Below are 21,272 nucleotides of genomic sequence, written 5' to 3'. Positions count from 1 at the left end.
CCAGACCCGGACCTTGCCCCGCGCTCCCCGCCCCCCAATCTGTGCCCCTCCCACCGCTCCGCCCCGCGGTTCCCGCTCCCCGACCTGTGCCTCCCGGCCCTGGCGCGCCCTCCCTCCGGGCCGCAACGATGCTCTGAGGCCTGGTACTGCGGCGGGTGCTGGAAGCCTGGAGCCACGGCTGGAGAAGTCTTTAGAGCCCTGGGCCCGGGCGCGGGCGCACAGTGGCACCTCCCGGCCTGCAGGGGGCAGTGCGACCCCCGTGGCCGCGGCGGAAAGAGGAAGCCGCTCGCCGGAAGTCCGGGACCACGTGGCGGAAGTTCGGTCCGCCAGTCTGGCGCTCCGTCTGTCCGCGCCATGGCGCCCGCCCGGGTCGTGCTTCCCCGGCTGCTCGGCGCGGGTGAGCATGCAGGGCCCTCTGCTCCACGGGACCCGGGGGGAGGTGTGTGGGGCGGGGCGCAGGGTTCTGGGTGGGAGCGCGGGTCTTGGGGGCGCGGCAGGGGCCGACCTCCTTAGGCCTGGCTGGCGGTGTTTCGGCCTTGGCGGCCCCGGGCTGGCGCGGAGATACCCCACGACCACACAGCCCCGCCCCGCGCGGGTCTCACCTGCCGTGGCCCTGGGTTCAGCGCTCCGCTGGGGCTCGGAGGGGCTGCGCCCACAGCGGACCAAAACCCAGGGCCTGCAGGGCGGTCCGCGTGCGTCAGGACTGCCGGTCCGGGGGGCGGGCTGCCCTCCACCGCTTGTGCAAGGACTGACAGACTGCGGCCAGCCCGCAGTTGGAGCGGAGCGCGGCGTGAGGTGCCCTCGGCCGCCCTTCTCAGCGCCTGGAGTCTGCTTCCTTCCCCAGGTGCCTGGCCCAAGTCGCTGTGGCTGGATTTCCTCAGGAAGCCGACCCCTGAAGGGTCTAGGCTGAGCAGCAGGACGTTTGGAAGCGCCCCGGCCCCTGCTGTCAGCGAGCCCGAGGACTGCAGCGGTAACACCGGGCTCCTCAGCAGATGAGGGGGGCGTGCAATGGGAAGTCAGTCAGGCCTTATATCTGCCGCCAGGAGGCGCGTGTGTCTCTGGGTTTAGGTGTAAAGCCCTGGAGGTGTCTGAGCCAAGAGGGGGTGGGGAGAAGGCCCTCTGCCTGGTCAGTGCTTCAGCATTCACCATGCCAGCTCTGACAGGCTGTTTAGTCCCAGCTGCCCCAAGCGAGCCCCGGCAGCCCCCCCCCGACAAGCTACACACAGTTAAAGCAGGGCCTTAGGGTCACTTAAGTCTTGGGTCCCAACTCTGGCTGCACCCACTCCTGAGCTGTTGGCTAGGGCTCCTTCCTTAGCTCCCTGCAGCTCAGCTCCGGTCACCTGTGAATAGAGCTCCCATAGCACCTCCTTTCCGGAATGGAGAGAGCCCTGCTGGTCCAAGCGGTTAAGTGAAAGATTGACAGTTGGAACGTACTCAGCAGCTCCGCTGGAGAAAGACCTGGCAATCTGTGCCCGAAAGATTACAACCGAGGAAACCCTAGGGAGCAGTTGGGTTTTATCACGTTGGGTCACTGTGAGTCAGAATCGACGTGGCTTTACCCACCACCAACAACCACTGAGACACAGAGCTGAGAGTCAGGACCCCCGAGCCTCCCCCGGTTCCCCTCCCCTGCCAGGTCCGGTGAGCATCATGCTCCTGAGGGAGTGAGTGCACTTTGTTGGACTCTTGATGGGCGCCAGCCCCAACCGGGGCTTCTGGCCAGGCGCCTGAGCCTGCGGGCCAGCCTGGATGGCATGAAGGTGCTAGAGGGACCTTAGAAAACAGCTGTGATCTTCTTTTTCAAGTGAGGACACTGGGAGATGGGCAGCGACAGAGTTACCCAGGAGGGGAGTCCCGATCAGAACCCAGCTCCAGTCCCTAGTATTCTGAAATTCTGAGGCCTTGGAGCTCTGTCTGCAGCAGAGAGCCTGAGCTCATTGGGGGGGATAATCTGCAGCTTCCAGAGCTCCTGGTTTTGGGTGCTTTCAACTGATGGGCTTCTCGCGCCCAACCAGCCATGTCTCCTCCGTTTGCAGGGAGGTGGACCACGTGGGCCAGCCCTGCACTCTGCAACCTGTGTTAGAGTGTGGGAGCCCGGTGTCCTCTCCTTTTCTCTCTTCGCCCTGCCATAGATTTCAGTGACAGAATTATAAAGGAGCCCCTCAAGCAGCCCGACTTTTTCAACGTCAAGGAATTATTTTCTGTCAAAAGCCTCTTCGATGCCCGAGTGCACCTGGGACACAAAGCAGGCTGCCGCCACAGGTAGGGTGAAACCCTGGCTGAGTGGGCTCAGGTGTGCATACCGGCAGTTGGTCCCAGCAAGCCTCGGCCCCTCCCGCCTGGGGGTCTAGGGCATGTTTTGTGCTGTCAGGAGTTGTTTTTGTTTATCTGAGAGAAGGCTTCAATATCTGCTCTGTGCTCACCACCGTTAGGTCCAGGCCCGTCCTCCAGATGGGAACCGGGCCTCAGGTGGGGCACTGACTTATCATACAGCTTTGCTAACACTTACCCTGTCCACTCAGGGCCTTGGTGTGTGGCTCCCTGCCTGAACCGGGGACAGAGCTGCATGCAAACAAAAGGCTGGGCAGGTTCAGAGACAGAAGGGCCAGGAGGCCAGGGCCTTGGAGGGGCTGGTGAGGTTGGATCCGGTGGGGCTTGGTAGGCTGTGGGAGGAGCAGTGGGAACCTGCTGGGTCACGTGGAGGAGTGATAGCCCTCAGAGGTGTGTATGCTGCCGTTCTGACTACTGCGTGCTCGGTGGAGTGGAGGGGCAGCTGGGAGACCAAGAACTGAGGAAGACCTCGTGGGAAGTCACAGGCTTCCTCCTGAGGTTGAGCCCTTGGGCCATCCCAGTGGAGGTGGCAAGCAGGTCCCTGGAGGGACACACCCCAGCCTGGGGAAGACATGGGAGTGCAGTCCCCTGCGTAGAGGCGGAGCATTGGAGGCCATCTGCAGAGGGAGGGCAGAGCAGACAGGAGGTCCCAGGATTGAGCCCTGGAGCCTCCAATGTTTAGGGGCTGGGAGAAGAAGGAGGGGCAGCAGGTGAGGCTGAGAAGGCGCTGCCAGGGAGTGAGGAGGGATGAGAACCGGGAGGGAGAGAGGGGAGGATGTGGGGACCACTTAATGCTAGTGAGAAGTCCTGCAGGCGGGGAAGGACCAGGGATCTGGTAAGGAGGGAGTGTTGAGGTGCTTGGTGAGCAGTGTCCGTTGAGAAGGGACAGCATCCAGGCAGGAGCGAGCTGGACAGTGGACTGGAGGGAGGACGTGGGGACCGCTGGTGTAGACAGCGCACTTGTTACGTGCCGAGAAGTGGGGCAGTCTCTCAGCGGCCCGCTGTTCTCTGCCCAGGGCGGTCAGCACTTCTTGCCCGTGGGGTCCCCCACCCTGACTGACGTGGCTGGTGCTTGCCCTGACCCTTCCATGCTTTCAGCCTGCAGCCCCTCCCCTGCTCTGCTGGTCCCTGAGTTCCGGAGAGGGGTCGTTCGTGAAGCTTTAGAGAGCGCAGTAATGACAGACGGCCGCCGTGTGAGCGGCACCGGGGGAGGCCTGCCGACACCACGTTTAACCGTCTGGCGGTCGTGTCGGCCTGGCTCTGCCGGAATCCCCACGTTCTGGGAAGGCAGCAGAGGGTCAGGAGGGTTCAGCCACTGTCTGCTCCTAAAGTGGCCTCAGCCCTTGAAGCCCAGCCCCCGCCTGCCCTGTGGTCACTCACTGGACAGCGTGGTGCCTGCTGTCTGTGCCCGTAGGGGTGGTGTGCCCCCCACAGGGAGCCTTAGGCCTGCTGTGGAGGTCTGTGACGAGGGGGGGGCTGGCGGAGTTGTGGCCTTGGGAGCCCTGTTCACCCTCCCCTTGCTTGGGTCTCCCGGACAGGTTCATGGAGCCATACATCTTTGGGAACCGCCTGGGCCAGGACATCATCGACCTGGAGCAGACAGCCACACACCTCCAGCTGGCCTTGAATTTCACAGCCCACATGGCCTATCGCAAAGGGATCATCTTGTTTGTGAGCCGGAACCGGCAGTTCACACACCTGATTGAGAACACGGCCCGCAGCTGTGGCGAGTACGCCCACACCCGCTACTTCAAGGGCGGCCTGCTCACCAATGCTCCCTTGCTCTTTGGCCCCAGTGTCCGCCTGCCGGACCTCATCGTCTTCCTCCACACGCTCAACAACGTCTTTGAGCCCCACGTGGCCGTGAGAGATGCAGCCAAGATGAACATCCCCACTGTGGGCGTCGTGGACACCAACTGCAACCCCTGCCTCGTCACCTACCCCGTCCCCGGCAATGACGACTCGCCGTCGTCCATCCACCTCTTCTGCAGGCTCTTCCAGACGACCATCAGCCGAGCCAAGGAGAAGAGGAGGCAGGTCGAGGCCCTGTATCGACTGCAGGGCCTCCAGGCAGCCGAGAGCCGAGGCCCTGTGGACCCTCCCTCCCCAGGAACACGGACTGGGGTGCAGTCCCGTGATGCCACTGCTCTCCACCTCCCAGATACAGACAGCAGCCAGGCCAGTTCCTAAGCTGGGAGCCCCCTTCCCACCCACGGGTCCTGTAGCATTCCCAGCCTTCTAGCCATTTGAGACCCTGTTACTGGTACTGATGCTCCCCTGTGTTCACAGAATGTGTCCATCCAGGCTCCACTTCAGACCCAGGGCTGCATTTTCTCTGCAGACAGACTCAGTGGCTTGAGCAAATTGGTGGCGCTGAGCCAGATTTGGGATTTGAAGCCTGCTCCCTGGATGGCTGGCCGTCGGGCTGCTCAGTGTACAACACTCTGGTCCCCGCACTCAGCATTCCTTCCCTAGCAGATCAGGAAGGTCGTAGCTTCTACCATGAGATGACTCCTTTGTATGCCAGGAAGTTTCTTAAATACCAGTTTAGCTTTTATTCTTAAAGTCTCCTTAAATTGCTCTGCTCTCCTGGCTGATGGTTGAGGGGATGTTTTGTGATGTGATATTGCAGGATGAGCCACTAAGAAGCTCACTCGGGGCTGGGACAGAAGTAAAACTGTCATTTGGAGTCATTTGACTCTGAGCATTGGGTTCTGCAGTGTGTGGTCTGCATGGATTTGCTTCAGTTGGGGTGGCGTTTATCAGCCCTCCTTTCCAGGCCTGCTGGGTGGGCCCACTCCCTCAGCAGCCACATTCTCCTGGCCTATCTGAACAGCAGCCCGAGGTTAGGAGCCAAGGAGACAGCAACCCCAATCTTTGAAACCTCGGTAGTAGCCCCTTCTCTACAGCCTGGGGGGCAGTGGCTCCACCTTTTCAAAGAGAAGAGGCATCCCTGCCCCCATGCTCCTTGCACTAGTTCTGCTGGTCTCTGCGCTGCCAAGGTCTCCTAGCAACGTGCTCCATGGCCCATAACGTAGATGGGAGAGGCCATGGTGCTGGGCAAGGCGACCAGGGCCATCTCCAGGGCAACCTCCAGAGGAAAGGGCCTGAGTCCTGCAGTTACCGCTCTGAGCCCCTGGAAACCCAGAGTGGAGGGGACTGCAGCAGAGAAGGCCTCAGTTTCCTTTTCTGTGAATTGAGGAGAGTAGATGAACCCAGAGGGTTCCAAGGCACAGAGAAGTGTGCTGGCCTTGGTTCTCATCAATGGCCCACTGTGCTCTAAGCTTCTTGGAGAATGCTTTCTGCTCCCTGGAGGTACTTCACGCTCAATAAGCTTGGAGCCTGGGGGGTTGGGGTAGGACACTGCGTGACAGAGCACTGGACCGTGAGGCCAGGTCCAGGGTCAGGACTAGGCCTTGATGGAGGCTTGGGTCCTCCTGAGGAAGTGGGGCCTGAGTATTTGCCTGAATGTGGGGAAGATGCCTCCTGAGTGAGCTGGACACCACACGACCAATGGAGGCAAAGGTAGGGCACGGGAGTCTCCTGAGGTCCCCCACAGCACCCATGGACCTGCAGGTCCTGCTCCTTCACCCCCTGGGGTGGTTGCCTCTCCTGTCAGTCATGCCGTCTGGGCTTTGCTGCAGCAGCTGGACCAGGGGACAGTCACCCCAAGGTCATTCTGGCTGGCCCCCTGCCTCAAAGTTGCACCTCCTGAGATTACCATCCGTGCCCATCTGAGCTGGTCAGAGGAGGGGTGGGAATCACATCCTCTTGTTTTATTAATTCAGTGGTGCCGCAAGTTCTCGCCCCGGGTCAGGTCTGGGTTAGGTCCTGGGTGGGAGCTGCCCCAGGTGCTCACAGTCTGGGGGAGAGGCACAAAAGCATGAAGACATGGGAAAGAAAAGAGCATGTTCCATAGAGAAAATACAGCGGGGCGCAGTGAGAGAGGCCTGGGGCCACTGGGTGGGGGTCCAGAGGCCTCACTGAGGTGACATTTCTGTGTGGACAGAATGAGAAGACGGGCCAGCTCTGCACGAGTCAGGAGGCGGCCCAGTAATGGCAGGTGAGGAAGGTGTAGAAGTGAGGAGGAGTGAGGGCCTACAAGGGAGAGCGCACAGCTGCTGCAGAGATTCGGAGGCAGACAAGTTTGTCCAGAGGGGGACAGTTAAAAAGTGGCCAGTGTGGCTGGAGCGAGCTGGGGAGGGGAGGAGGGCAGGTCCACATCCTAGGACCTGGTGGACTGGAGGAGCTATCTCCTGCTCTTGGCAAAATCACCCCAAAACTTAGCAGCTCACGAAAACAAACCGATGGTCTCAGTCTCTGTGGACCAGGAATGTGGGCACGGCTCAGCTGGTGACTCTGCCCCAAGTTCTCTCACGAGGCTGGAGCTGTGACCTCAACTGAGGCTCCCTTAGGGAGGATTCCACTCCCTGCTCACTCCAAGTTATGGACAGGATTTCGTCTTGTGAGCTGTTGGATTGGGGGCCTTCGTTCTTCTCTGTTTATTAGAGTCCTTGGGTCATTGTCACGTGGGCCTCATAAGGCAGGTCATATATCACAGCTGCTTCCCAGGGAGGAGGGAGAGGAGATAACAGAGCATTGTAAGAGCCAGGAGACATTGCCCAAATGGGATCACTGAGTTAAAATCGTCCATCAGGCTTGTGCACCAGCCCTGGGCTCAGTGTAGCCGCTGTTCCTCCATCCCCAGCTCTGGTACAGGCACCAGATGAAGAGCCTGCTGGGGAGCCAGATTCCTATGCTGGGCCGTGTCCGGAACCCACTCCTGTACCACCTGGTGAGGTAGATCCTGCTCCTGAACCAGCGTCGGAGCAGGATTGACCACCAGGCCTTCCATCACCGGCACCAGAAGGAGAGCTGACAAGAGGGATGGATTCCTATCCTAGGCCACCTCCAGAGCGACTCCAGGACCACTGGCTGACATCCATCCTGCCCCTGCAGCCAACACCAGAGATCAGTGTAGCCCCAGGTCCTCCATCTCCATTCGTCTGGTGCCTGGGCCAGAGATGGAGATAGAGGACCTGGAGCTACATTGAGCCCTGTTGTTGGTGCAGGAGGAGGATCTGGGAGTCTGCTGGAAAGCTGGATTCTTATCCACCTCCAGAAGGGGATTCCCGACCACCTTGTGAGGCCGATCTGCTCCTGTACCAACAGCAGCACTCCATGTAGCTGCAGGTCTTCCATCTTCGGCTCTGGCCCAGGCACCAGACCTTGAGCTTGCTGGAAAGCTGGATTCTTATCCCAGGTCATCTTCAGAATCAGCTCATGGACCACCGGCTGATGTTGATCCTCTTCTTCAAGGAACCGGAGCTTGATGGAGCCCCAGGCGCTCCATCTCTGCTGTGGCCTGGGCATTAGAGGCTGAGCCAGTTGCCCCACCTCTCTCTCAGCAGCTCCCCATCCACAACAAGGGAGCATCGGCTCCAGAACTGGACCCTTTTGACCCTGCCTTGAGTCGTTATTGCTGTGGTTGATCTGTAGTATTTTTTCAGCTCTCTATACTAGTTTAACTGGTAGATTTCACATTTAATAAAGTTTTCTTTTAACAGTTTAAATGTGTGTAAATATAGTGGCTTTATGTATGCCTGGTGGTGTTGTGCTTAAGAACTCGGCTGCTAACCAAAAGGTTAGTAGTTCAAATCCACCAGCCACTCCTTAGAAAACCTATGGGGCAGTTCTACTGTGTCCTATAGGGTCGCTATGAGTCAGAACCAACTGGTTGGCACTTACCAACAACAACAAATGTACTTTCACAATCCTATTCAATCACCACCAGTATCCATCTACTTCAGAACACTGTCATCGCCCAAAACAGAAACCCCGTTCCCATTAAGCAGTCCTCCCCATGGCCCCTCACCCTAACACATGGCAACCAGTGATTGGTTTTCTGTGTGTATGGGTTTACCTGCTCTGGAGTTCTTATCTACATGGAAGTATGTGGCCTTTTGTACCTGCTTCTTTCACTTAGCGTCACAGGTTGGAGGGTCATCCCCACTGCAGCACTTGTCAGTTTCTAATTTAAGGCTCCATGGTATCTCGTTGTGTAGAGGGACCACACTTTGTTGATAGACGCTGGGTTGTATCCGCCTTCTTTTGACTGATGGGAGGGAGTAGTGCTGCCGTGAGAATTGGTGGACAGGTGTTTGTGTGAGTGCCTGCCTACAGAGAGTTGGGAGGGATCAAGAGGCAGACGAGCCATGGGGGCTGAGGAGTTGGGAGAGGCCTGGAGAAGTCCCAGATGTGGGAACAAGGAGTCTCACTAGGCAGCACTGGTGTGGTGACTCAGGAGGTGGAAGGGATCAGACCTAGTACCGGAAGTGAGAGAGTGAGAGGGGCCAGGACACCACCATCAGATGTGGTAATGATGAGGTGGGAGGGGTCAGGAGGCGGCCCAGTAATGGCAGGTGAGGAAGGGGTAGAAGTGAGGAGGAGTGAGGGCCCACAAGGAAGCACAGGTGTGGTAATGATGAGGTGGGCGGGGTCAGTGAGTGCACAGGTGTGGCGATGAGAAAGCCACCCAGGTGTCAGGAGTAAGGCTGAAAGTGAGTCAGTAGAAGGCAGCAGTGTAGGGAAGAGTAGGTGGGAGGGGTCGGTGGAAGAACATATGTGCCTGTTGAGGAGGTGCGAGGGGCCGGGAGGCAGCACAGGGATGTTGAGAAGGTGGAGGGGTCAACAGACAGCAAAGGTCTGCAGAGAAAGGGGATGGAAAGTGTCAGGAGAAGGCACAGGGGTGGGAAGTGAGGAGGTGGGCGGTGTCAGGAGCATTCCATGTCTGGGAGGGGACGAAATGGGAGGGGCAGGTGAAAGCCCAGGTGTGGCCAATGAGAAGGTGGGCGGAGTCAGGAGACAACTCAACTTGAACTTGGGAAGTGAGGAGGTGGGAAGGTTTCAGTATGGGTGGTGAGAAGGTAGGCGGGGCGAGGAGAAGAGCTAGCATTGAGTAATTAGGAGGTTTGAGGGTGTAGAATGCCCAGCCTTAGGAACTGAGAAGGAAGGAGGGGCGAGGTGAGGAGGTGGGCTGGGTGAGGACAAGGCACACTTGTGAAGAGTAAGCATGTGGGCGGGGCCGGGATATCACCAAGATGTGGGTAAGGAGGGGTGGGAGGGCTTAGGAAGCAGCCCAGTTTTGGTAAATGAGGACATGGGCGGGGTCAGAAGCCCAGGTATGCAAAGAGAGAAAGTCTGAAGGGTCAAGATGCTGCTCAAGAAACAGTACTGGAAGAAATAACCACCAGAAACTTCTCAAATTTGGTGAAAAACATACGTTTACAGACTTAAGAAGCTCAACAAACCAGAAGCAGAATAAACAGCACACGTACATGACTGCACACACACACCCCTCCGCCTAGGACAGTCACGGTCAAACTGATGAATCCAAACTTAAAAAAAAAAAAAAAAAAAACTTTGAAAAGCAGTCAGAGGAAAAAGAACATGTACAGGGGAAGACCACTGCAAACACTGTTACTTGTCTTCAGAAGCAATGGAGGACAGAAGACAGTGGGATGACATCTCTAAAGGGCTGAAAGAAAAACTGTCACCTCAGAGTTCTTTACCTAGCGAAAACGTCCTTCACCAATGAAGGCAACGTAAAGACATTTTAAAAGCAGACATTTACAGAGAAAGGAAAACTAAGAGACTTTTCTGCCAGCAAACCTCCGCTACAAGAAAAGCTAATGAGTTCTTCAGGCTGAAGGAGTATGATACTAGATGAAAATCTGGATCTGTAGGAAGGAATGAAGAGCGACAGAAATGGGAAATATCTGGGTAAATAGAAAAGGACAAACTTTACTCCTGATTTCTAAAGACTATATGACTGTTTCAAGCAAAAGTTATGCCACTGTAGTGAGGGGTTTATAATGTATGTAGATGTAATACATACAACTATGGCGTTTAGGATGGGGGGGCAGTAAAGGAATCTATATAGTTACAAGGTTCTTCCATTTTACATAACTGAAACCCAAACCCAAACCCATTGCCATCCCGTTGATTCTGACTCACATGGACCCTGTAGGGCAGAGTAGAACTGCCCCGTAAGGTTTCCAAGGAGCAGCTGGTGGATTCTAACTGCCGACCTTTGGGTTAGTAGCTGAGCTCTTAACCACGGTGCCACCAGGGCTCCCATTATGCATGAAGTGGTGCGATATTAACTCTAAGTTATTGTTGTTAGGTGCCGTCGAGTCATTTCCGACTCATAACGACCGACCTTATGCACAAGAGAATGAAACACTGCCCAGTCGTGTACCATCCTCACAATCATTGCTGCGTTTGAGCCCATTGTTGCCGCCACTGTGTCACTCCCTCTCGTTGAGGGTCTTCCTCTTTTTCACTGACCCTCTGCTCTACCAAGCATGATGTCCTTCTCCAGGGATTGGTCCCTTCTGATAACATGTCCAAAGTATGTAAGATGAAGTCTTACCATCCTCGCTTCCCAGGAGCACTCTGGCTGTACTTCTTCCATGACAGATTTGTTCACTCTTCTGGCGGTCCATGGTATATTCAATATTCTTTGCCAACACCATAATTTAAACACATCCATTCTTCTTCAGTCTTCCTTATTCATTGTCCAGCTTTGAGGCAATTGAAAATATCATGGCTTAGGTTAGGTGTACCTTAGTTGCCAGAGTGTCATCTTTGCTTTTTAACACTTTAAAGAGGTTCTTTGCCGCAGATTTGCCCAGTGCAATGCATCGTTTCGTGGCTTGACTGCTGCTTCCACGGGTGTTGATTGTGCATCCAAGTAAAATGAAATCCTTGACAGCATCAATATTTTCTGTTTTTCAGGATGTGGATTGCTGGTCCAGTTGTGAGGATTTGTGTTTTCTCTATGTGGAGGTGTGATCCCTACTGAAGGCTGTGCTCTTTGATCATCATCTCTAAGTGATTCCAGTCCTCTTCACTGTCAGTGAGCAAGCCTGTGTCATCTGCATATCGCAGGTTGTTCATGAGTCTTCCTCCAATCCTGATGCCATTTTCTTCTTCATCGGGCCCAGCTTCTCGGATTATTTGTTCAGCGTACAGACTAAATAAGTATGGTGAAAGGATATAATCCTGAGGCAACGTTTCCTGATTTTAAACTATGCAGTATCCCCTTGTTCTGTTTAAACAACATCCTCTTAGTCTATGTACAGGTTCGGGTCAAGCACGATGAAGTGTCCTGGAATTCCCATTCTTCATAAAGTTATCCATAATTAGTTATGATCCACACCATTGAATGCTTTTACATAGTCAATAAGACACAAGTAAACATCTTTCTGGTATTCTCTGCTTTCAGCCAAGATCAATCTGACATCATCAGTGGTATCTCTTGCTCCCTGTCCTCTTCTGAATCCAGCTTGAATTTTTGGCAGTTCCTTCTCGATGTACTGTTGCAACCATTTTTGAATTATCGTTAACGAAATTTTACTTGTGTGTGATATGCATGATATCGTTCAAATACTTCCACATTCTGTTGGATCACCTTTCTTTGGAATGGGCACAAATACGGATCTCTTCCAGTCAGTTGGCCAGGAAGCTATCTTCCAAATTTCTTCACATAGATAAGTGTGCACCTCCAGAGCTGCGTTCGTTTGTTGTAACATCTCATTTGGCATTCTGTCAATTCCTGGAGCTTTATTTTTTGCCATTCCATTCAGTGCAGCTTGGACTTCTTCCTTCAATACCGTTGGTTCTTGACCATATGCCAAATCCTGAAATGGTTGAACATCGACCAATTCTTTTTGCTACAGTGACTCTGTTTTCCTTCCCATCTTCTTCTGATGCTTCCTGCATCATTCAACATTTTGCCCATTGTTATTATTATTAGGTGCCATGGATTTGGTTCCAACTCGTAGTGGCCCTATATAGAACAGAAGGAAGCACTGCCTGTTCTTGTGCCATCCTCACAATTGTTGTTACGTTTGAGCCCATCCTTGCAGCGACTGTATCAACAGCCCAAGCCTGATTCCTATGAGGCAGAGGTCAGATATGCCTCTTCTCTCCCCATCTTTACCAAATCTGACACCAACTGTCCCTCCCACAGCACTCTCTACTTCTCTGCTGGGTTTGATGCTTTATTGCAATGGCCACATAGAACTCACAGACAATACTCAGGATTATGAGGTGTATTAGGGAAATAACAGATTACAATTCAGGTTGAGTAATGTTCATATACATGTGAAAGCTTGACAATGAATAAGGAAGACTGAAGAAGAATTGATCACTTTGAATTATGGTGTTGGTGAAGAATACTGAATATACCATGGACTGCTAGAAAAACAAACGTATCTATCTTGAAAGAAGTACAGCCAGAATGCCCATTAGAGCATTGATCTTGATTCTTCTTCCTCCTTGTGAAGAGAGAGGAGGTGAGATGCTGCACCCACACCAGTTTTACAGGGGGGGGAGTGCCTTGAGGCAAGACATCTGGGATTACCCCCAAACCTCGGACGATAACCTGTCTTTCATGCAGCAGCCCATTCACCTCTTTCTCCGCTGGGAAACCAAGAAGCAGATGCTATAACACAAGCTGGAATGTTGTTGCATCCCAAGGAGGAAGCTGCCCACTGGATTTAACAGAAAAGTGGACAGTGTAGTGCCTGTGATGGTTGAAAAATAGCTAAAGAGGCAGGCATAGCAATGAAGTATAGTGATTTGGAGGTTGCTGTACAAAATTATCCTGTGTGCTCACACCAACGCCCAAGGCTTCTCCCCACCATCCTGGGAAGATACATAAGTTAACACAGCCATGGATGAACTGGCAGATAGCTTATATAGGGCCCATGCAGCCCAGTGAGAGAGCGAGATACACTGTCATATGTGTGGACAGTTACCGTCTTGACACAGGCGTTCCCATGTAAATGAATGAACCAGGCTGCTACAATGAAAGAATTACAAAACTAGAGTGTTACGTATGGAATACCCCGAAGGATTGATAGTGAGCAGAGCACACACTTTACAGGTCGTTTAACAGGACATGCACCATAGGAAACACTGAATGTTGTACCTATATGCCAGACTATCACCAGAACACAACTGATTTGTTAGGCCACATGAAGAACCAGACAGAAGCCTTGGACGCACCTGATGGCTGGTCTGCTGTGGCTGCCTGGTTAGCCTCTTTTCCCTCTGGCTGGCGAGGTTTGCTGTTGGGTCTAGGTCTTTTCTGCTGTGTTTGTCTATATTGCTAGTGTGGTCTTTGCCTCCAACTACAGCAATGCTGTCTGTCCCTCCCTGGTGTAACACCTCTTCTTGAGGTCCTCATGGACCTTGCAGAAGAGGGGGAAAGTGCCAGATTGTAAGAGTTGGCCTCGAGGGATGGGCTGAAGGGAAAACAGGTTTTTCGAGGCTGAACATGGCTGCTATCATGCTTTCCACTAGTTCACTCCCGTTTGCCAAGTCATTCTTATGTAATTCTTACTGGGGTGGCCTTATGTCAGTTTAGACACATCCCTGGCATGTAGACACTATTGTTCACCCCCAATATAAAACCTCTCTGCCCCGCCCCCCACCCCCCTACCCCACTGTGGGGTACAGAGATCTGCTTGGTCCTGCTGCCACCCAGGGTCTGATTCACATGTGAGCCTCCCTAATAAACTCCTCTGCTGCCAACCTGGAGTTTCCTGTGTCTTTCTTCAGTCTCTCGGTGCCCTCTAATTTTGGAGGCAAGTTTCATGTTACCAGTCCATGCCAGGACAATATTATTTATACAAAGTTCTAGAAAAGGCAAAGCTAATCAACAGTAGGAAAAAAATCCCAACAGTGGTTGTCTATAGGGGGCAGGAAGAAGGATTGACTGGAAAGAGGCAAAAGGGAACTTTCTGGAGTGTTGAAGTTTATATTTCAGTGGAGTTTGTGGTACACAGAGTATGCATTTGACAAAACTCACCAAATGGTACACTTCAGATCTGGGTAGTGAATATTCACTCGTTGTAAATTTCACCCCCCAAAAGAACTTCAGACAAATATTGAACTCTAATTCGTATTATGTATGCTGAAGTATTTAATGGTAAAATGTATTGATATCTGCAACTTATTATCAAATAGAGAAAAAATTAGTTGGTTGATGGATGGCTGGAGGAATGGAGAGATGAGTAAGATATGTGATGAAGCAAAAATAGCAAAACGTTAATGACAGAATCTGGGTGATAGGCGTATGGGTGTTCACTGTAGAGTTCTTCCAACTGTTCTGTATCACTTTGTTTGGTGAGTGGTAGCAGCCACTCCAAAAGAAGAAAATTGAAAAAAATGAACTCACTTTACTAAACCTTTGACCAATCTCTTATCAAAATCCTAGCACCACTAAAATTTATTGCTAGCCTTACAATTAATGTAGAAAGTGTGGTCTCATCAGTTCCGGATGGCTTGGTGGTTCTTGGGCACGGCCACGTATCTAAGTTTTCTGACGAAAGGTGGTCTACGCAGCATCCTCTCATCCCACAGGTACTCGGGGGAGAGCACCTTGGTGGGCTTGTGGTACAGCAGGTACTTGTTCAGGTGGCTCTCGTCATGCCACACGGCCTCAATGTGATTCGCTTTGTCCACCATCATTGCCTGGTGACAGGCCTTGGTGAGCCTGTGCACCTCTAGCACTGAGCCCCCGAAAAAGGCGCCGATATAGTAGAAATCACCTTCATCTCTTGGAATGTAGGCCTGAGACAATGGGCGGCGTTCATACGTGAAGGCCTGGCGATCGGCAGCAAAGAAGCCAGGGTGGAGAGTGCCGAACAAGGAGGAGAGGATCTCCACGCCCACGTGGTCACTGAACTTCATGTCCACATCTAAACACACCAGGTAGTCCACCTCATGCAGGAAGCGCTGTTCGGAGAAGTTGCTGATCATCTCCATGCGGTGCAGGCACACGTCCTGCCAGCGGGTATAGTTGCGGACCTTGAGGACCACCACCTGCCGGCCTTCCTGGAGGGGGACATGCGGAATGTCAGCTGGTCGGTCAGTGAAGATGTAGTAGATGACCTTGTGTCCCACCATGAAGTACTTCTCTGCAGTCTCCAGGAACAGCTTCAGGAAGACCACGTATCTAAGACCAGGAAAGAGAGGGTGAGAGTTAAACAGACTGAACGGCAGCAGAAGAAGGAGACTTAGATGAAACTGGCTCATAAAATGGTAGCTATTCTACTCGCTACAGACCATGTGGCCCAACTGTACCGGGCATATGCAGGGACATTCAAATTTGCTTGGTGGTGAACAAACATTCCCAGTAACAAGATATTTCATTTAGCCATAAGGTTTGCAAAAGTTCAAAAAGTTGACAATATCCAATGTTACTCCATAGCTCTAGACCCTCCAACAGCTTTGTGTCTCTTTAGAAAGGAAAAGAAAAAAAGCCATTTGAGGCCCTACAATGGTCTACCAGGTCCTACACGGTGGGCTTTGACCTCTTTCTCCTTCTCCTCCATCCCTCTGCTCTGGGTAGCCAACTCCTGGATGATCCGGACAAACACTACACATGCTCCAGGCCCTTTGCACTTCCTGTTCCCTCTGTCTGAAAGCCGTGCCCTGCAATGCTCATCACTACATCTTTCATCTCTCTGCTCACAATCAGTTCACCAAGAGAAGACTTGCTGATTCAAGCCCTGGGCTGCAGGTGCTCTACAGCTCCCTCTGCAGGTGCTCACGCAGAAGCGTGCAGATGTAACAATTCAGCAGGCTCTTGTGGTGAGATGTGTGTAATTCCCTAAGTGAAAACTATAACTCAATAAAAAATAGAAAGAGCAAACAGACACATACTTAAATAAATACTAACACAAGACACTCTATCTCGTTATTCAGCCTTCGTTTTTTTTTAAAGCTCATATCACCCTCTGATGTATTTTATATTTGTGTTTACTTGTTCTTCTGTCTTCTTGCGCTAGACAATAGCGGCACGAGAGCAGTGGCTTTACTTGTTTCGTTAACTGCCTTCTCCCATCATCTGGCATGTAATAGCTGTTTAATAAATATGTTTTGAACAAGTGAATAAGTGAAAAATTCTGTGCAGTTGAGGAAGTGGGGAATGTCAATTGTTTAATCCTTTTGGAGGCCACTATGAGAAACTCTATCTAGATCTTAAGTGTGCGTATCCCTCCGCCAACTCCACTTCCAGGCATACACCCCCCACAAACGTGTACAAAGACCCAAGGATACAAGTTTACAGGCAACTCACATCATCAAAACGTTGGTAAGAACGTGAGCAACTACAATTCCCAGGTATTGTTGGTGGGAATGTAAAATGCTACAATTAACCTGGAAAAGGCCTGGCAATTTGTTTTTTTAAATAAAAGTTAACATACATGTAATCTTTGACTGAGCAACTCCACTCCTAAGTCTTTAACCAAGAAAAAATGTATCACATGCTCACACAAAAGACTTGTCCAACAATATTCATAGTCATCTAGTGCTGCTATAACAGAAATACCACAGGTAGATGGCTTTAACAAAGAGAAATTTATTCTCTCACAGTCCAGTAGGCTACAAGTCCAAATTCAGGGCGTCAGCTCCAAGGGAATGCTTTCTCTGTTGGCTCTGGAGGAAGGTCCTTGTCCTCAATCTTCGCTTGGTCTGGGAGCTTGTCTATGCAGGAACCTCAGTCCAAAGGACACGCTCTGCTCCCAGCACTGCTTTCTTGGTGGTATGAGGTTCCCATGTGTCTCTGCTTGCTTCTCTCTTTTATATCTCAAAAGAGATTGGCTTACAACACTACCTAGTCTTGTAGACCTCATCAATATAACTGCCGCTAATCCATCTTATTATGTCATAGTGATGGAGTTTACAACGCATAAGGGAATCACATCAGATTACAAAATGGTACACAATCATACAATACAGGGAATCATGACCCAGCCAAGTAGACAGATATTTTGGGGGGACACAATTCAATCCATGACACTCCACCTTTTGGCCCCCCAAAATTCATGTCCTTGCCATGTGTAGGACATATTCACCCCATCATATCCTAGCAAAAGTCTTAAATCAACTCCAAGCCCCAAATCCAAAAATTCCTCTTCATCTGTGAAATCTAGAACACAAGTTATCTGCTTCCAAAGGTACAATGGCAGATCAGACACAAGCTAGACATTTCCATTACAAATGGGAGAAACTGCAGGAAAAGAAGGGATAACAAGCACCAAGCAAGTCAGCAGAACACATTACATTAGCCCTCAAGGCTTGAAAATAATCCTCTGTTCTCTGAGACTGTTCACACAGTAGCCCTGCCCTCCAGACTCTAGGTATTGGCTACAGCCTCCGGATTCTGAGTGGAGGTCCCTCAGCCCTGGGCTTCAGCTCCACCTTCCAGGCACACTAGGACGGCAACTCTGCTCCCTTGGCTTTAGGCACACCATTCTCCTAGTCAATCAGAGTGACAGCTCCACCCTTTGAAACACCAGAGGCCATGGCTCCACCCTTTGAAATCCAGAGGTCCTGTCCATACCTTTTGAGACTGAGGCAGCTCAGCTTCCTGTGTTCCTTGTCTCTTCAGCTTCTGCTTTCTGGTTTCTTCGCCTCTTGGCTCTCAGGCCTCAAGCCCGCGTCTGCCTTGCTGGGGCAAGTGTTCAAAAAGCTCCATAGCTCCACCTGTAAGTGCCCGGAGGCATCTAACTCCACCAGAAATCCTTCTGCGCACAGGTACTATAACTCTCTCGATCTGTGGGTCAGCAAGCCTAGCTCCACCGGTAAGTGCTTGGAGGCACCCCACTCTGCCAGGAAGCCTCCTGCACAAAGGCACTCAGCTCTCTCCCTCCGGGGGTTGGGTCCAGCGCTGTCTGGCACTGGTCTTCTTGGTTCTGCCACTGCCGATTCTCTGCTGCTGCCGTATATCTGCTGCTGAAGGTTCTCTGCTACTGCTGGTCCTCTGCCGCTGCCACTCCTCTATCCATTCACAGCTTCAGACCCCCTTCTACATTTTAGGTAGCTGTTAGAGCAGCACCCAACTTTCTTGGTTACAAATTCTGTTTTAGTCATCTAGTGCTGCTATAACAGAAACCCCACAAGTGGATGACTTTAACAAAGAGAAGTTTATTCTCTCACAGTCCAGTAGGCTACAAGTCCAAATTCAGGGCGTCAGCTCCAAGGGAACGCTTTCTCTGTCAGCTCCGGAGGAAGTTCCTTGTCCTCAATCTTCCTTTGGTCTGGGAGCTTCTCTGCACAGGAACCTCAGGTCCAAAGGACACGATCTGCTCCCAACACTGCTTTCTTGGTGGTATCAAGTTCCCATGTGTCTCTGCTCACTTCTCTCTTTTATATCTCAAAAGAGATTGGCTTACCCAGTCTTGTAGACCTCATCAGTATAACTGCCACTAATCCGTCTTATTACATCATAGTGATAAGAGTTTACAACACGTGAGGAAATCACATCAGTTTACAAAATGGTACACAATCATACAATACTGGGAATCATGACCCAGCCAAGTTGACAGATATTTTGGGGAGACATAATTCAATCCATGACAGAGGCTTTACTCACAATAGCCAAACCTGGAAAAACCCCAGGTGTTCATCAAAATGGGAATGGATAAGCAAGCTGCAGTATACCACCCCACGGGATACTACTCAGCAGAAAAAAAGAAAGTGCTACTGATCCATGCAAAATCGTGACCAATCTCAAAATAATAATGCTAAGCGAGAGAAGGCTACCACAGAAGAGTACAGGCTTCATGATCCCAGTAGGTAAAAACCATCTCATGGTGGAGAAAAATCAGAACACTAGTTGACGTTGAGGAAGTAGGGGCAGGGACCTACTGGGAAGGGATAAAGGGATCTTTCTGGGGGTGATGGTGATTTCCTATGAGTTGATAACGATTTCTGTTATACAGGTGTAAGCATTTGTGAAAACTCAGCAAACATAGAACTAAAATATTGCTCTTCATTGTACATTTAACTTTCAGAGAAGGAACACTGTAAACACACACTGAATTCTAGTTGATGAGTTGCACATGGACATATTCAGGGGAAAGTGTGCTGTGGTCAGAGTCCCTGGGTGGTGCAATTGTTAACACACTTGGCTGCTAACTGAATGGTTGGAGATTCAAGTCCATCCAGAGGCACATTTTTTTGAAAGTAGATCTTCAGGCCTTTTAAAGGCCTGGTGATCTACTTCCAAAACATCAGCCATTGAGAACCCTATGGAGCATAGTTCTACTCTGACACACGTGGGGTCACCATGAGTCGGAACTGATGGGAGGACAACTGGTTTGGTTTTAGTGTCTGGCTAAGCCTCAGTTTGCCTCCCAGTTAGGATTGGGTACGGAACACCACTTCTTGGCTGTGCTTAGATGAAGCTCCCAGCACACGGACTAGGACACCTAAGCATTGTTGGCCTCACCTCCCTGCAGAGAAAGCTGCCTGGTGACTTCGGGTAGAGGGTCTGCTGTTTGAGCAAGGGCCTATCTGGGACCCTGGAGATCCCAGCAAGTCCACCTACTGCAGAGCCGCTCTGCCTCCTCCCTCTGTGGTGAGCCAGCTCCTGGGCTGGATAAGGGCGGCACGAAGGAACCTCCCGCCCACTCCAAGGGTCCTTCCTGGCTGACCCTTTTCCTCTCCTGCTTTATGCGGACTTACTTTTTGATGGCAAACACAGTCAGCCCGATGGTGGTGTTTCTGAACTGCATGTCCAGGATGGCAGAGTCAAAGGTCCCGTCCCAGATGATGGGGGCAAGCCAGGGAGTGGTGACCAGCACGTCCGTCCTCCTGTGTGGACAAAAAGAGCACACTAGAGCAGACAGGGGGAAAGGCGGCCACAGGGAGAAAGGTTTGTACAAAGGGACTCAGCGGTCAGTAGTCGGCTTAGAGTAGACACGGGTCTCCAGACTCCCAATTCAGTGCTCTCTCCACTACCAGCTCAGAGGCTGAGACCCCACAGAACCCATGACTCATCTTGCCCCTCCCGCTTCTCTGGCTCTGGCTGAGAAACTTGGTGCCGTACCATGGCGCATCCCTGAACACCAGCCTTGTGCTGGATCCCACGGTCTGTCAGGCAGGTCTGGGTTTGCCTCCCGACCGGCCCTCACTAGCTGTAGGAACTTAGGTAGGTTCCTTCACATCTCTGAGCCTCAGTTTCCCCACGTGTAAAATGAGGACTGATCGGTGGTCACTAAACACCCTTCACACACTGCAGCTCTGGGGTACAGTGAGGCTAAGGGGAACCCTAGGCACAAAGAATTTGGCTCCTCTGAGCTCTGCTTCACATGGTTTTCTGGGTACCATGGCAACGGGCTGCTGTACCCTCTCTGGGGCAGTGGAAGCAGGAGGTGTGGGCCAGGGCCCAGATGTTGGCAGTGGGTAAAGAAGCCTGGACATGGAGACAGTCATCTGTGCAGAGAGGGGTTTGGAACTGTCATCTTGCAGACACTCACACGGTGGACAGACCTCGGGGGGAATCCAGCCCAGACCCCTGAGTCCTGCCGTCCTGCCCCAGGAGGAAATGAGAGGAATGTCTGACACTGGTGTGGGCAGCCACGCAGCTCCTAATGATGAAGCAGGTTCAGGCCAGGTCTCCTGTCTCTGATTCTGGCACCTTCCAGCATCCCCTTGAGTTGGACCAAGCCCACTGAATTAACTCACAAACTTATGCCTATAGCTGAGAGAAAGAAAACGGAAAAGGCCAAGGGAAGCCCAGGAGGCAGGGAGAGCATGAGAGAGAGCACGCGTGAGGTAGATGGGGACAGGGACCCACCCAGCACTCGCAGAAGTCCCTACTCACGTGGGCTTGAGGAGCTGGGCTTTGGGGTAGATCATCCTGCAGAGAAGAACAACAGGGCTGGTCCACACCCACCCTGACCATGTGCCCAGCTCCACCTCACCTCCATCCCACCTCCATCTGTGCTGTCTCCTTTGTCCTCCACCCCCCACCCCCACCCCCGATGTCATGTAGGTTTCACCTCAACTGAGGACTGAGAAGCAGGGATCCCAGTACACCACAGATAAGACCCCTGACCTGGGGCAGCCAGGTGACC

General features: G+C 52.1%; 2 protein-coding genes across 2 annotated transcripts in view; one reads left to right on the top strand and one right to left on the bottom strand.

Annotated features, from left to right (window-relative positions):
* Window positions 1–309: 309 nt before the first annotated feature.
* MRPS2 (mitochondrial ribosomal protein S2) lies at window positions 310–7,858 on the top strand. The gene is made up of 4 exons (XM_023742632.1): window positions 310–397; window positions 845–970; window positions 2,133–2,262; window positions 3,870–7,858. Exons 1-4 carry the CDS (start codon window positions 355–357, stop codon window positions 4,519–4,521), a joined length of 951 nt encoding a protein of 316 aa, XP_023598400.1. The 5' UTR covers window positions 310–354; the 3' UTR covers window positions 4,522–7,858.
* A 6,815-nt stretch (window positions 7,859–14,673) lies between these two features.
* Window positions 14,674–21,272, bottom strand: part of LOC101341957 (histo-blood group ABO system transferase 1-like) — a 13,507-nt gene continuing 6,908 nt past the window's right edge. Inside the window, exons 5-7 of the mRNA XM_004388656.1 lie at window positions 21,020–21,055; window positions 19,879–20,007; window positions 14,674–15,361 (exon numbers count right to left, since the gene is read on the bottom strand). Coding sequence (XP_004388713.2) covers window positions 14,674–15,361; window positions 19,879–20,007; window positions 21,020–21,055 — 853 coding nt within the window. The remainder of the gene's footprint in view (window positions 15,362–19,878; window positions 20,008–21,019; window positions 21,056–21,272) is intronic.

This window comes from Trichechus manatus, unplaced genomic scaffold, assembly GCF_000243295.1.
Source record: "Trichechus manatus latirostris isolate Lorelei unplaced genomic scaffold, TriManLat1.0 scaffold00214, whole genome shotgun sequence".
Classification (NCBI taxonomy): Eukaryota; Metazoa; Chordata; class Mammalia; order Sirenia; family Trichechidae; genus Trichechus; species Trichechus manatus.
This window is presented reverse-complemented; position numbering and strand designations above follow the sequence as displayed.

Coding starts and splice junctions, on each gene's coding strand:
- MRPS2 (XM_023742632.1), top strand. CDS start 355: ATGGCGCCCGCCCGGGTCGTGCTTCCCCGGCTGCTCGGCGCGG. Junction 398..844: donor TCCCCGGCTGCTCGGCGCGG/GTGAGCATGCAG, acceptor TTCCTTCCCCAG/GTGCCTGGCCCAAGTCGCTG. Junction 2,263..3,869: donor AAAGCAGGCTGCCGCCACAG/GTAGGGTGAAAC, acceptor TCTCCCGGACAG/GTTCATGGAGCCATACATCT.